Source organism: Trichosurus vulpecula, chromosome 3 (genome assembly GCF_011100635.1).
Source record: "Trichosurus vulpecula isolate mTriVul1 chromosome 3, mTriVul1.pri, whole genome shotgun sequence".
In the NCBI taxonomy this organism is placed as follows: domain Eukaryota; kingdom Metazoa; phylum Chordata; class Mammalia; order Diprotodontia; family Phalangeridae; genus Trichosurus; species Trichosurus vulpecula.
This window is the reverse complement of record NC_050575.1, coordinates 32336334-32352000: the sequence shown is the minus strand read 5'-3', so window position 1 is coordinate 32352000 and position 15667 is coordinate 32336334. Positions and strand designations below refer to the sequence as shown.

Below are 15667 nucleotides of genomic sequence, written 5' to 3'. Positions count from 1 at the left end.
ACTTTCTATCTATACGCAATGGGCACTTAATAAATGGTTGCTGAATTAAAGAGGGGGAGACAGTTTGAATCAGAAAAAACAGGGCCAAGATGGAATAGAAGAAAAAACTCCTTCATTAGATTTTAATGCCTTAGTGGAATCACTTAAACTAGGTGGAATCATTTGTATTGGAAAGAGCCCTGGATTAAAGCAGGGGACAAAAGTCTTATTCCTATATCCACCAGTGACATAATGTGTAAATTTGAGGAGTTACGCCTTGCCCTTTTCCCCTATCTGTAAAATCAGGGGTCTGGACTAGATTAATTATGCCTCTTGCAGTTCTGGCATGTGATTCTATGTAGCAAGAACTAAGTTTCTATAGGAATGAAGTTTTTAAAAATTAGAGGAAATAAGAGAAGCTAAATATCTTCAAGGTTATATATATTATATATGTATATATATATGTGTGTGTGTTTAATTAAGTAAGGAAAGGTAAGTTTTGGCCCTTTGAATGTCAGATTTCAGAGATTTTATTTAAAAAATCAGCATCTAAGATGAAGTTTAAAATTCCCACAGCACATAGGACTCACCATTCTTATTTTAAAATAGAAATTTTGTGATAGATATATAATTCCCTGTGGTTTTAGATTTCATTCTAATACCTGCTAGTCTACAAAAATTACACTAACATACAGCTGGTTTAATTTACCACCAGTAGATCCTGTAGTTTATTTGTGCAGAAATAGAAATTGAATTTCCCTTAAGGTCCTAACACTGTTTTCATTTTCTCTCCAACAGCTCTAGACCCATCCAAAGATCCCTGCTTGAATGTGAAGTGCAGTCCCCACAAAGTGTGTGTAACTCATGACTACCAGACAGCTGTGTGTGTGAGCCGCAAGCAGCTGATGCAGAGGTAAGAAGGCCTGGCTTGGCTTAGAGGACCTTGAAAATAGATATTCTACAGACCTGGAGTATATAACATCTGCCTTGGAAAAAAAGACTTTTGAGAGTTTTAGCCTGCTGGTTTTTGTTACTTGGCATAACTTTGGTTGTACGTATACCTGGAGGACGTTATCTTGTTGAAGAAAATTAGGAATAATGATCAGAGTAGAAATTCAAATAGTGCTTTACAATTTACAAAGCACTTTCTTATATATTATGTTATTTTATCCTCACAATCCTGTAAAGTTAGTAATGCAAGTATTACTATGTACATTTTACAGATGAAAGGAAACTGGGTGTTAAGAGAGGTTAAACGATTTGTTCAGAGATCAAGAAAACCTAATGCCAAAGTATTATATGCATAGTGACTACAGTAATGTAGACACATTCAATATAGAAATGCAAAAAATTCTAGTTAAATAGAATGGTCAGTATTGTATCAGACTATTTAAGTTAAGGGATATGTCCTTCCTTTTAGTTAATAATTGGTAATAATTTAGTTAATAATTGCTTTCACAGGGACTATGGAAAAAAAGGAGTTTGGGTGTTTGCTGGGAAGTATAGGTTGTTGTTGCAAATATATCAGCAATTTCATTCAAAAGATAAATATCCTACCCACAGAAACAGGTAGGATGTGTCAGAGGTAGGACTGGAACTCAGGTCATCTGACTCCAAGACAGGTGCTCTTAGGATTCCACAACATTGCTTGGAAATCAAGGATCATTCTTGGATTCCCATCTTATCAAAGCAGAAGTTGAGAGCTAATGTGAATTGTTGAAGAAATTGTTTATATTGTTGGCTCAGCATCATGGAGAATAGACGTTTAGTATCCCCTCTAAGTTACTCCCCCAATTTGCACTTGAGCTCATGGGTTGAAGCCTCTCTCAGAGGATGGCTACTACTGCTAGGTTTTAGGGGAGAGTCTGTGGAATCTGGCTTCTACCCCTATTGGCAAGAGCCTGCTGGGGCCAGCTCTAGCTAGCTTGAGCTAGTTGTTAAATTTTTAGTATGAGTACTTACACATTGGAAATCAACAGCTATAAATAAGAGGTTGATTTATTGTCTTGTTTATTGTCTATACCTAAGAAAGTATTAATAATGAAGATTAAAGTTAAAATACATACATACATATATATATGTGTGTGTGTATATATATGTATACGTATATACAAGTGTGTATATATATATACTTGTATATATATGTATATATATATACATATACGTGTGTGTGTGCGTGTGTGTGTGTGTGTGTGTGTGTGTGTGTGTGTGTATGCTTTTCCCAAGGTAGGGTCAGTATGGCAGACCATTCAGCCAAGTTCTCCTAACATTCCCCTCCAAACAACTTCAATATAATGCCTCAAATCAAATACTGGAGTTGCAGATCCAACAAAAGTTCTGGAGTAGACATTCTTCTAGCCCAAGACAACTCAGGACGTTGGAAGGAGAGGTCTGTAACATAGAAGTGGAGCCTGGCCTGGAGCCCACATGGATGTGACACCAGTGATGGTGATGACAGAAGCAGCAGGACCTTTGGGAGCTCTCATGCCAGAGTTGGTAAGGGGACCTGCCTGTTGGTCAGAAAGATATTACAGGGATCTCCTGTGCTGGCACTGGATGCAGGACTGTATGCTGTTTGGCAGCTCCATTGCCTATACCCACTTCTGGGTCACATTCAAGGGCAGAGATGAGCACTTTAAGTCATGAGAGAACAGAGAAGTCCATTAGCAGTGTTGATTTCAGTCACATGGTCAGGACCCTGAGGAACAATATCACTTATAATCTCAAGACATCAGGGGTCCTTCCTGTGTTGTTGCCGTTGTTGTTGTTGTTGTTGGTGGTGATGGTGGTCCTTCATTATTGAAGGGGACCAGAGCATAGACCAGGAGAACAGTGATCATACCTCTCCTCAGATCACATCACCTTCAGAGCACTGAAAACTTACAAACCCAAGAACTAGCTCTGAAAACAGCTGTGTGAAAAAGCCTAAAGCTTGGGAGAGTACTGAAAAAGCAGTATTAAGAGGAAAATTTATGTCTCTAAATGCATACATCAATAAAAGAGCAAATCAATGAATTGGGCATGCAACTAAAAAAAAAAATAAAAAATCCCCAACTGAGTGCCAAAATGGAAATCCTATAAATAAAAGGAGAGACTAATAAAGTTGAAAGTAAAAAAAATCCCATTTTACTAATAAATTAAAATAGCAATTGGTTTCATGGAAAAAAACACAAGGGAATTCTACCATATATTTAAGGAACAACCAATCCAAATACGATATAAACTATTTCTAAAAAGAGGTAAAGAAGGAATTTTACCAGATTCCTTTTATGACACAAATGTGGGGAGAGCAAAGACAGAGAAAGAGAACTACAGGCCAATTTCCTTGATAAATATTGATGAAAAAATTTCAAATAAAATCCTAGAAGGAAGGTTGAACCAATATATCAGAAAGATCATACATTGTGACCATGTGGGATTTAAACCAGAAATACAGGGCTGGTTCAATATTAGGAAAGCTATAGGCATAACTGACCATATCAGCAAGAAAAATGATTACCTCAATCGGTGCAGAAAAAGCTTTTGACAAAATACAACACCCATTCCTATTAAAAACACTATAATGTGTTGGAATAAATAGAGCCTTTCTTAAAATGATAAGCAGTATCCATCTACAACCAAGGGCATGCATTATTTGTAATGGTGACAATATTGAAGCCTTTCCAATAAGATCAGGAGTGAAACAAGGATGTTCATGACCACCACTATTATTCAATATTGTATTAGAAATGCTAGCTTTAGCAATAAGAGAAGCAAAAGAAACCAAAGGCATAAAAATAGGCACTGAGGAAACAAAACTATCACTATACTTAGAGAATCAGCTAAAAATGGTTGAAACAATTAACAATATATATATATATAATATAAATTACATAAAATTAACCCACCTAAATTATCAGCATTTCTTTATATTGCCAATGAAGTCCAGTAGCAAGAGATAGAAAGAAAAATTCCATTAAAAATAATTGCAGACAATATAAAATACTTGGGAGTCTAGTTGCCAAGACAAACCCAGAGACTTTATGAACAGAATTACAAAACTCTTTTCAGAAAAATAAAGACAAATCCTAACAACTTGGGAAATATTAATTTATTCTTGTGTAAGCCAAGACAATATAACAAAAATGACAATTCTACCTAAGTTAATTTACTTATTCAATGCCATACCAAGCAAACTATCAAAGAGTTATGTTTTGGAGCTAGAAAAATACTTAAAAAATTCATCTGGAAGAACAAAAAGTCAAGAATATGAAGGGAATCAATTAAAAAACAAATAAACATGTAGATGAAGGCGATTTAGCAGTACCAGATTTCAAACTATATTACAAATTGGTAATGATCAAAACAATATGGTCCTGGTAAAAGAAAATTAGAATGGTGGATTAGTGGAATAGATTGAGTATACAGTACATAACAGTACATGACCATAGTAATCTAGTGTTTGATAAACCCAGACATCTAAGTTTTCGGGACAAGAACTCATTATTTGACAAAAAATGCTGGAAAACTGGAATACAGCTTGGCAGAACATAGGCCTCAAATGTGGCCTTTTGATTTGTTCTGTGAAGTTCGGATTCAGGCAAAGAATTGCACTTGAGGACCTAGAGGGCCACATGTGGCCTCCAGGCCATAGGTTCCCCACCCTTGGCATAGCCGAACATCTCACATATACCAAGATAAGGTCAAAAAAGAAATGGTTTTGATATAAAGGATGATATCTTAAGTAAATTAGAGGAGCATGGGGGGCGGAGCCAAGATGGCGGCTGGAAAGCAGGGACTAGCGTGAGCTTCGTACCGAGTCCCTCCAAAAACCTATAAAAAATGGCTCTCAACCAATTCTAGAACTGCAGAACCCACAAAACAGCAGAGGGAAGCAGGGCTCCAGCCCAGGACAGCCTGGATGGTCTCTGGGTGAGTTCTATCCCACACGGAGCTGGGAGCTGGGAGCTGGGAACGGAGCAGAGTAGAACCCAGCCTGGGCGGCGTGGACCATCCAGACCAGAAGCCGGGCAGAGGGGGCCCTAGTGCCCTGAATCAGTAAGCTGAGGCAGTTACCAGACTCCCCAACCCACAAACAACAAAGACAGCGGAGAAGGTTAGTGGGAAAAGCTGCGGGAGTGGAAGGAGTTGGTGGTCCGGCTTCCAGCCCTGGGGGCAGCTGAGGTGGGGCAGTTACAGCTGCTGCCACTTCTGGCCCCAGGCCCACCTGGTGGGAGGAATTAAGTGGCAGATCAGAGCAGGAGTGCACGGCCTGCTGAAGATCTAAGCCCAGTCCAGACTGGGAGTTCTTGGGGAAGGAGGAGTGCTGGTGTGACAGAGCTGGCACCTCCCCACCAAAAGTGGAACATAGAACTTGTTAGTCTACAAGCAGTCATACCCCACTGAAAAACTCAAGGGTCAAGTTAGTTGGCTGGGAATTGGCCAGGCAGCGAAAACACACCCAGATTCAGTCTCAGACTTTGGATTCTTTCTTTGGTGACAAAGAAGACCAAAACATACAGCCTAAAGAAGACAACAAAGTCATAGAGCCTACACCAAAAGCCTCCAAGAAAAACATGAACTGGTCCCAGGCCATGGAAGAGCTCAAAAAGGAGTTGGAAAAGCAAGTTAGAGAAGTAGAGGAAAAATTGGGAAGAGAAATGAGAAGGATGCGAGAAAACCATGAAAAACAAGTCAATGACTTGCTAAAGGAGACCCAAAAAAATACTGAAAAATACACTGAAGAAAACAAAACCTTAAAAAATAGATTAACTCAAATGGCAAAAGAGCTCCAAAAAGCCAATGAGGGGAAGAATGCCTTGAAAGGCAGAATTAGCCAAATGGAAAAGGAGGTCCGAAAGACCACTGAAGAAAATACTACTTTAAAAATTAGATTGGAGCAAGTGGAAGCTAGTGACTTTATGAGAAATCAAGATATTATAAAACAGAACCAAAGGAATGAAAAAATGGAAGACAATGTGAAATATCTCATTGGAAAAACCACTGACCTGGAAAATAGATCCAGGAGAGATAATTTAAAAATTATTGGACTACCTGAAAGCCATGATCAAAAAAAGAGCCTAGATACCATCTTTCAAGAAATTATCAAGGAGAACTGCCCTGATATTCTAGAGCCACAGGGCAAAATAGAAATGGAAAGAATCCATCGATCGCCTCCTCAAATATATCCCAAAAAGAAATCTCCTAGGAATATTGTTGCCAAATTCCAGAGCTCCCAGATCAAGGAGAGAATACTGCAAGCAGCCAGAAAGAAACAATTTGAATATTGTGGAAACCCAATCAGAATAACCCAAGATCTGGCTGCTTCTACATTAAGAGATCGAAGGGCTTGGAATACGATATTCCGGAGGTCAATGGAGCTAGGATTAAAACCTAGAATCACCTACCCAGCAAAACTGAGTATCATGTTCCAAGGCAAAATATGGATTTTCAGTAAAATAGAGGACTTTCAAGCTTTCTCAGTGAAAAGACCAGAACTGAATAGAAAATTTGACTTTCAAACACAAGAATCAAGAGAAGCATGAAAAGGTAATCAAGAAACGGAAATTGCAAGGGACTTACTAAAGTTGAACTGTTTTGTTTACATTCCTACATGGAAAGATGAAGTGTACGATTCATGAGACCTCAGTATTAGGGTAGTTGAAGGGAATATGCATATATATATGTTTATGTATATATATAAGTGAATGTGTATGTATGTATATATCTGTGTGTGTGTGTATATATATATATATATATATATATACATATATAAAAGAGAGAGAGAGCAGACACAGGGTGAGTTGAAGATGAAGGGAAGATATCTAAAAGAAATAAAATCAAATTAAGGGATGAGAGAGCAACATACTGAGAGAGGGAGATAGGGAGAGATAGAATGGGGTGGATTATCTCACATAAAGGTGGCAAGAGGAAGCAGTTCTATGGGAGGAGGGGAGAGGGCAGGTGAGGGGGGAATGAGTGAACCTTGATCTCATCAGATTTGGCCTGAGGAGAGAATACCATACATACTCAATTGGGTATCTTACCCCACAGGAAAGAAGAGGGAGGAAGATAAAAAAATAAAAGGGGGGAGTGATGGAGGGGAGGGCAGATGGGGGTGGAGGTAATCAAAAACATACACTTTGGAAAGGGGACAGGGTCAAGGGAGAAAATTCAATAAAGCGGGATGGGTTGGGAAGGAGCAAAATATAGTTAGTCTTTCACAACATGAGTATTGTGGAAGGGTTATACATAATGATACACATGTGGCCTATGTTGAATTGCTTGACTTCTTAGGGAGTGTGGGTGAGAAGGGAAGAGGGGAGAGAATTTGGAACTCAAAGTTTTAAAATCAGATGTTCAAAAACAAAAAAAAATAAGTTTTTGCATGCAACTAGAAAATAAGATATGCAGGCAATGGTGCGTAGAAATTTATCTTGCCCTACAAGAAAGGAAGGGAAAAGGGGATGAGGCGGGGGGTGTGATAGAGGGGAGGGCTGACTGGGGAACAGGGCAACCAGAGTATATGCCATCTTGGAGTTGGTGGAAGGGTAGAAATGGGGAGAAAATTTGTAATTCAAACTCTTGTGAAAATCAATGCTGAAAACTAAATATGTTAAATAAATTTAAATTTAAACTGGTAAAAAAAAATTAGAGGAGCATGGAAAATGTACCTGTCAGATCCATGGATAAAGCAAGAGGTTATGACCAAGCAAGAAATAAAGAGGATCCTAGGAAATAAAATGGATTATTTTGATTATATGAAATTAAAAAGGTTTCACACAAACAAAACTAATGTAGCCCAAATTAGAAGGGAATCAGGAAACTGGCAAAAAAAACTGTTTTCAGCAAGTTTCTCTGATAAGGCCTAATTTCTCAAATATTTAAGGAACTGAGTCAAATTTATTTAAAAAAATAGAAGTCATTCCCCAACTGATAAATGGTCAAAGGATATGAACAGGTAGTTTTAGAAGAAGAAATCAAAGCTATTAATAGTCACATAAGGAAGTTCTAGATCACTTTTGATTAGAGAAATGCAAATTAAAACAATTGAGATATTACCTGACATCTATCAGATTGGCTAACATGACAGAAAAGAACATTGAAAAATGATGGAGGGGATGTGGAAAAAATGGCACACTAATGAAATATTGGTGGAATTGTGGGCAAGTGTTGTGGAGACCTGTTTGGAATTACACCCAGACGCTAAAAATCGTTGCATACCTTTTGACCTAGCAATAACACTACTAGGTCTGTATCCCAAAGAGATAAAAAAAAAGGGAAATGACTTTTTTGTACAAAAATATTTATAGCAGTTTTTTTTGCGGTGGCAAAGAATTAGAAATTGAGGGAATGTCCATCCATTGGGGAGTGGCTGTACAAGTTGTGATACATGATTATAATGGAATTCTACTGTGCTATAAGAAATGACAAGCAGGATGGTTTCAGAAAAATCTGGGAAGACTTATATGAATTGATACAAAGTGAGATAAGCAGAACTAAGAGAACACTATATACAATGTCAACAATATTGTAATAATGATCAACCATGAAAGACTTAGTTACTCTTAATACAGTGATTGAGAACAATTCCAAAAGATCCGGGATAAAAAATGCTATCAATCTGTAGAAAGAGAACTGATGAACTCTGAGTACAAACTGAAGCATACTTTTTTTTTACTTTATTTTTCTTGTGGGGTTTTTTTGCTTGTGTTTTCTTTTGTAATGTGGTTAATATGTAAATATGTTTTGTATGACTTCATATGTATAATCAATATCATATTGGTTGCCTTCTCAAGAGGTGTAGGAGGGGCAAGAGGGAAGTATAGAATTTTGGACCCAAAGTTTAAAAAAAGAATGTTAAAAGTGTTTTTAAAAATGTAATTGGGAAATATTTAATAAATAAAATATATCAACACACAAAAACTTATACACATATAATTTTTTTGAGATCCCACTTGTTAAATATTTGCCAGTACATCCCTACCTATAGGTCCTAAACCTGAACTGGGGTGATTCCCTAGTTATGTAGTAGCAAAGGCTACAATGGGAATTAAGAAAAATTGTCATCAAACATTTTTGCCATAAATCTGGGGTACATGTGCCCATAAGTATACACAGCATCCATATGAAGAATGGGAACAATGGTAGTGAGGCATATGTTGAGAGTTTATGTGGCTAATTCTGCTTACTTCCTTACTAATACTTTTGGGTCTAGAAGTCTTTTTTTCTCCTGTAAAGTTCTCACAAAACTCCCTCATTGATGTAGCATCTCTCTTGAAAAGTTTGTTCAGCTGAACACTCAGAGTCTATTCCTCTCTGTAGGTCATCTCTCTATAGATATCCAAGAATGGCACTCTCTGAATTCCATAGCTCTCTTTGTTGCCACCCAGAGTGATTCTCCTTGAAACTATTTCCAGCTTTTTCATCTGACTATAAATTGTTTGGATTTCTTCATTGGAAAACTGCCTGTTCATATCCTTTGACCATTTGTCAGTTGGGGAATGACTCATATTTTTATAGATTTAACAAAGTTCTTCATATATTTTATGTATGAGACCTATATCTGAGAAACTATCTGTAAAATTATTCTGCTTTCCTTTGAGTGGCCAACTCTCTGTATTAATGTCTGTCTGGAATTTGTGTCTCTGCTTTTTCTATTGTGCCTCAGATTCTCTCAAACTGACATTCCAGTGGCTGGATGTGTCTCCATCTGGGCTGATACTTCTGTTGATAGATGCCATAGCTCATGGTGGAGGATGCAGCAAAAAGTTCTTTCCTCCTCCCTTTTATGAGGTCATTCTTCATAAAATCTTCAGACTGTTTGACTCTCCTGAATTGACACCAGAACTTTTTTTTGTGGGGCAGGGCGAGTTGTTTATTTAATGGTATTACTCCCTTCTGCCAAAATCAGAGAGATATTTATATTTTAATAGAGATAAAAGTGTAACCAACCAAGTTGGTGACATATTAAAACTGTATCATCTGTGATTACATTTTGTTACTAAGTCAGTTGAGATTGGGTTTGTGGATCAGAGGAAGCAACAAATCCACTTCTTTCTCATAGATATACTCTTACACAATCACATAATATCCCTACATGCCTATAAGTTCATGCCTATCCTTGTCCTGCTAGTGCACCCAAGTGTCTGCTCAATGCCTGACCAGTTCCTTCTTAATCCTTTGCCTTTGCTTCTCTGGGCCTAAGAATTAGAACAGATTGTTTTCTCCCTCCCACTGTTACAACCCATTCTTCTACTTAACTTTTTCTCCTTTCATTCTTATTATAAAGCAGAACCAATTTTGCTGTCTCTTTGCTTCCCTTTTATGCTCCCCCAGTCCCCCCCAAGCAAATACACTGTCCATTTGAGGCTTTCCAAAGGTTTCAACCACTGTAGGGGAAAAAACAGAGGACAAAATAAGAAACAATGTTAAATATATACATTTTTATGCTTTATCAATGCTTTTTAAAAATATCTTTCTGTAATGGCAAGCAAAGTGGGACTTTTTGCTGTTTTTTCTTTTGGAATGCTTCTCAGTACTAAGGCAGTTAAGTGCCTTTGGTTGAATCTTGCCTTTGTTTGAATCAAGAGTCTTTGATTGAATCAAGAGTCCTTGATTGGAAACAGTATATATACTCTGAGGTTAGCATTTTGCTTTAGGGCTCATTCATTGGAAGAGTATTCATGTGATTTGGCTAGTCAGGACTCTGGGTAGCTATTAAGGAGCCCCTCCCCCAGCTTTGAAAACTCAGATGTTGGTCCTTCTCTCTCTGGTAATTATGCATGTATTGCTATGGTCAGACAATTAGAAGTCCATTTGTTGATTTGTGTTATTTTCTCTGTTTGTAATTTCTGTTTGTATTTGCTCTGAAGTTCAAAGTACTGACTTTTTCCCCTGAACTAAGTGAATGATATGTGCATGTTTAATTAAAGTAAGATTGTTAACCCCTTAAAGTTGCTTTCCTTTAGAAAAGCAGATCAAAGAACCTGTACTAGCAGCCCTCTTGTGTGCTGATGTTATTGGCCTTACACCTCCATCTGCAAGCAGCATTGTTGCATTGTATTGTTACAAAATGGTGTAGTTGGCAGGATCTGCAAATTAAAAGGAAAGTATGGGATTTTGGAGGACTGGGATAGTGGCTGGATGTTTCCCAGTTATTGGGTTGCTCTTTATACTTGTGGTGAGTGTGGCTCTGTGGAGCCCCAGAAGCAGCAGTGACCTGAGGGAAAACAGGCAAGTAGCAGTTATGTGATCAGTTTTGCCGGTGCCTAGTGCAGGGCTTCTGGGACATAACCTCTCCTTACCCCTCCCTACCCCACTAATCCTCAAGAGCAGACAAGCCAGAGCAGCAACTGTGGGAGAAAAACAAGCAGAGGCTTGGGGGAGGTGGAGATGGTCAGAGCCAGGGCTCGAGTGGATCAGCCCAGCTCCTGACTACGCTGCAGGGGTGAATGCCCTGTAAGGATATTGTATTTGGAAGCTGGACTAGAGTGGGCAAGAGCTTGGAATGGAGCCTTGGAGCAAGAGTGGAGTGCTGCTTGTGTACCAACCCAGCAGAAGCAGAGAACTGCCTGTGAGCCAGCCTTGGTGAGGAAAGAGCAAAAGCAGAGATTTGCCTGCATTGGGATTCAGACAGAAGCCAGGAGCAGCTGGCTCCTACAGAAGGAGGAGGAACCCAGAAGTTCAGGATTGAGCCCTGGGGCAAGATAAAAACTTTGCAGCAAGGTGCTATGTGTGCTTTTCTGATGTGGCCCCCTGGGATGGTTTGGGAACCAGGGGGATAGAGTTGTCTGTGGTGGGTAGGGGAAGTGCTGTGGACTGTCAAGGACCCCACCCTGTTGGCTTTGTTGTCCAGCCACTCCTTGGACTTGGAAGCAGGGGCTAGAGCAGTGTGGGGAGGACACACTCCCAAGAGAACTTCATTTGGACTTTTTGTTTGTATTTGGACTTTGCTCATTAAAGCATGCCTGAACCTGAGAGTGCCAGGAGGAAGCCTGCAATCGCAGGGTGGGGAGAAAGAAATACCCCTAAGAAGGATTTCACTTGGACACTCTACATTGACTGAGGAGATTGTAATTTGCTGTGACCTAGGGGTGGATGGTATTTGTATTTTCTGCTACTCCTTAAGGATGATATGTTTTGTTAGGGAAGACCCTGGCCTGGGACTCACTGTTTGTGTAAACAGGTATTTTGGGGAATGCTACTGAATGATGTTTTGTTTAAGGATGTCACTATGAATATGATAACCTGATAAGTAAAATAAACCAAATGGAAAAGGAGGCCCAGAAGCAAAATGAAGACCACAATTCATTAAAAATTAGAATTGAGCAAGTAGAAGCTAATGACTCTATGAGGCATCAAGAGTCAGTCAAACAAAATCTAAAGACTGAAAAAATAGAAGAAAATGTGAAATAACTAATTGGAAAAACAAGTGACTTGGAAAATAGATCCAGGAGAGACAATCTAATAATTATTGGTCTACTGGAAGGCCATGATGAAAAAAAGAACCTGGACAGTATAATCCAAGAAATCACAAGGATAACTGCCCTGAGGTCCTAGAACCAGAGTTCTATGAGAGAACCATAGTCACTGAAGGAATCCACCCATCACCCCCTGAAAGAGATCCCAAATTGAAAACTACAAGAAATACTATACCTAAATTCCAGAATTATCAGGTCAAGGAGAAAATACTGCAGGTAGCCAGAAAAAAACAATTCAAATATCACGGAACTACAGATCATGCAGGATTTTTCAGCTTCTACATTAAATGACAGGAGAAATTGGAATATGATATTCTGAAAGGCAAAGGAGCTTGGACTACAACCAAGGATCAACTACCTAGCAAAACCGAGCTCAATTTTTCAAGCAAGGAGATAGACATTCAATAAAATAAGAGAATTCTAGATCTTCCTGATGAAAAGGTCAGAGCTCTATGAAAAACTTGATCATCAAATACACAACTCAAGAGAGACATAAAAAGGTAAACGATGGGGGAGGACCTTGTTAATCAATAAGGGCAAACTGTTTATGTCCATATATAGGATTATATTTTTTATATATGTTACATATATGTCAGTCTTGAGAATAGTACAGTTATCATGACAATTGAAAGGGATATATATATATATATAGACTAAGGATTGTAGTATAAAATAACTAATATAATGATAAAAAGCATAATTAAAGAATGTAAAGGGATGGATCTGGGAGGAGAGGTAAGGAGGCAGTAGAAAAGGGTAAATTATGTCACATGAAGATGTACAAAAACATAGCATGGTAGAGGGAAAGAAGGGAGGGAGAAGAGCTATGTTTGAACTTTACTTTTATTGGATTTGGTTCAAGAAGGGAATAACATACTCTGAGAAGTATAGAATTCAAACTTGTCCTACAGGCAGTAGTAGAGGAAAGGGGAAAGAAATGGAGGTGGTCAAAAGGGAGGGAAGACATAGCAAGGGGAAAAGAGTAAGCTAAGGGAGAGCAACCAATAGGAAGTATAAACTCAGGAAGGCAGTGGTCAAAAGTAAAACTCTTGTGTGGAGTGGAAGGGAAAGGGTAGAAATAAAAGCCTAAACAGGGGGAAATAAGATGGAGAAAAAGGCACAGATAGTAATCATACATGTGAATGTGAATGGGATGAACTGTCCCATAAAATGGAGATGGATAGCTGAATGAATTAAAAACTATAATCCTACAATGTGTTGTTTACAAGAAACACGCTGGAACAGGGGGAACACATAGGGTAAAAGTAAAAGGCTGGAGTAGAATATATTGTGCTTCAGCTAAAGTAAAAAAAGCAGGGGTTGCAATCGTAATCTCAGACAAAGCAAAGCAAAGATAGATCTCATTAAAAGACATAAGGAAGGACACTACATCCTGCTAAAAGGCACCATAGACAATGAAGCAATATCATTACTTAACATATATGCACCAAGTGGTATGTCATGCAAATTCATAGAGGAGAAGTTAAGGGAGTTCCTGGAAGAAAGAGACAGCAAAAGAATACTAGTGGGGGACCTCAACCTTCCCCTCTCTGAACTTGATAAATCTAACCTCAAAATAAACAAGAAAGAAGTTAAGAAGGTGAATAGAAATTTAGAAAATCAGATATGATAGACCTCTAGAGAAAAGTAAATGGGGATAAAAATGAATACACTTTTTTCTCAGCAGTACACGGCACATACTCAAAAACTGACAATGTACTAGGGCATAAAAACCTCACAATCCAGTGCAGAAGGGCAGAAATAGTCAATGCATCCTTTTCAGATCATAATGCAATAAAAATTATTTGTAGTAAAGGACCATGGAAAAATAAATTAAAAATTAATTGGAGACTAAATAATCTAATCCTAAAGAATGAGTGGGACAAAGAACAAATCATAGAAACAATAACTTCATTGAAGAGAATGACACTAATGAGACAACATACCAAAATTTACGGGATGCAGCAAAAGCTGTTCTTAGGGGAAGCTTCATATCTCTAAATTCTTAAATGAATAAAATAGATAAAAAGGAGATCAATGAATTGGTCATGAAACTGAAAAAAAAACTAGAAAAAGAACAAATTGAAAATCCCCAATTAAATACCAAGTTAGAAATACTGAAAACTAAAGGAGAGATTAATAAAATTGAAGTCAAGAAAACCACTGAACTAATAAATAAAACTAAGAGCTGGTTTTATGAAAGAAACCAATAAAATTGATAAACCTTTGGTCAGTTTGATTAAAAAAGAAGAAAACCAAATTACCAGTATCAAAAATGAAAAGGATGAATTCACCTCCAATGAAGAGGAAATTAAAACAATAATTAGGAATTATTTTGCCCAATTGTATGCCCATAAACTTTAGGGAAATTGATGAATATTTACAAAAATATAAATTGACCAGGTTAACAGAAGGGTAAGTAAAATACCTAAATAACTCCATCTCAGAAAAAGAAATTGAGCAAGCCATCAATGAACTCCCCAGGAAAAAATCTCCAGGACCAGATGATTTTATATGTGAATTCTATCAAACATTTAAAGAACAATTAATTCCATACTTTATAGACTCTTTGGGAAAATAGGTGAAGAAGGAGTCCTACCAAATTCTTTTTATGACATAAATATGGTACTAATGCCCAAACCAAGGAAGAGTCAAAACAGAGAAAGAAACTACATACCAATTGCCCTAATGAATATTGATGCAAAAATTTTAAATAAAATATTAGCAAAAAGATTGCAGCAACTTATCACAAGATTAATACACTATGACCAGGTAGGATTTATTCCAGGAATGCAAGGATGGTTCAATATTAGGAAAAGTATCAGCACAATTGACCATATCAACAATAAAACTAGCAGAAACCATATGATTATCTCAATAGAAGCAGAGAAAGCTCTTGACAAAATACAACATCCATTCCTATTAAAAACACTTGAATGCATAGGAATAAATGAAGTCTTCCTTAAAATTATAAGCAGCATCTACCTAAATGCATCAATAAGCATTATGTGTGATGGGAATAACCTAGATGCATTCCCAATAACATCGGGGTGAAAAAGGATGTCCATTACCCTACTATTCAATTTGGTACGAGAAATGTTAGCTCTAGCAATAACAAAAGAAAAAGAAATTGAAGGAATTAGAACAGGCAAAGAAGAAACTAAGTTATCACTCTTTGCAGATGATATGATGATTTACTTAGAGAATCCTAGAGAATCGAGTAAAAA

The 15667-nt window shown here is 37.7% G+C and overlaps 1 protein-coding gene across 1 annotated transcript in view; it reads left to right on the top strand.

Annotated features, from left to right (window-relative positions):
• Positions 1-15667, top strand: part of SPOCK1 (SPARC (osteonectin), cwcv and kazal like domains proteoglycan 1) — a 781029-nt gene that overhangs the window by 464554 nt on the left and 300808 nt on the right. The window contains exon 4 of the mRNA XM_036751616.1: positions 778-892. Within this exon, the coding sequence (XP_036607511.1) occupies positions 778-892 (115 nt within the window). The remainder of the gene's footprint in view (positions 1-777; positions 893-15667) is intronic.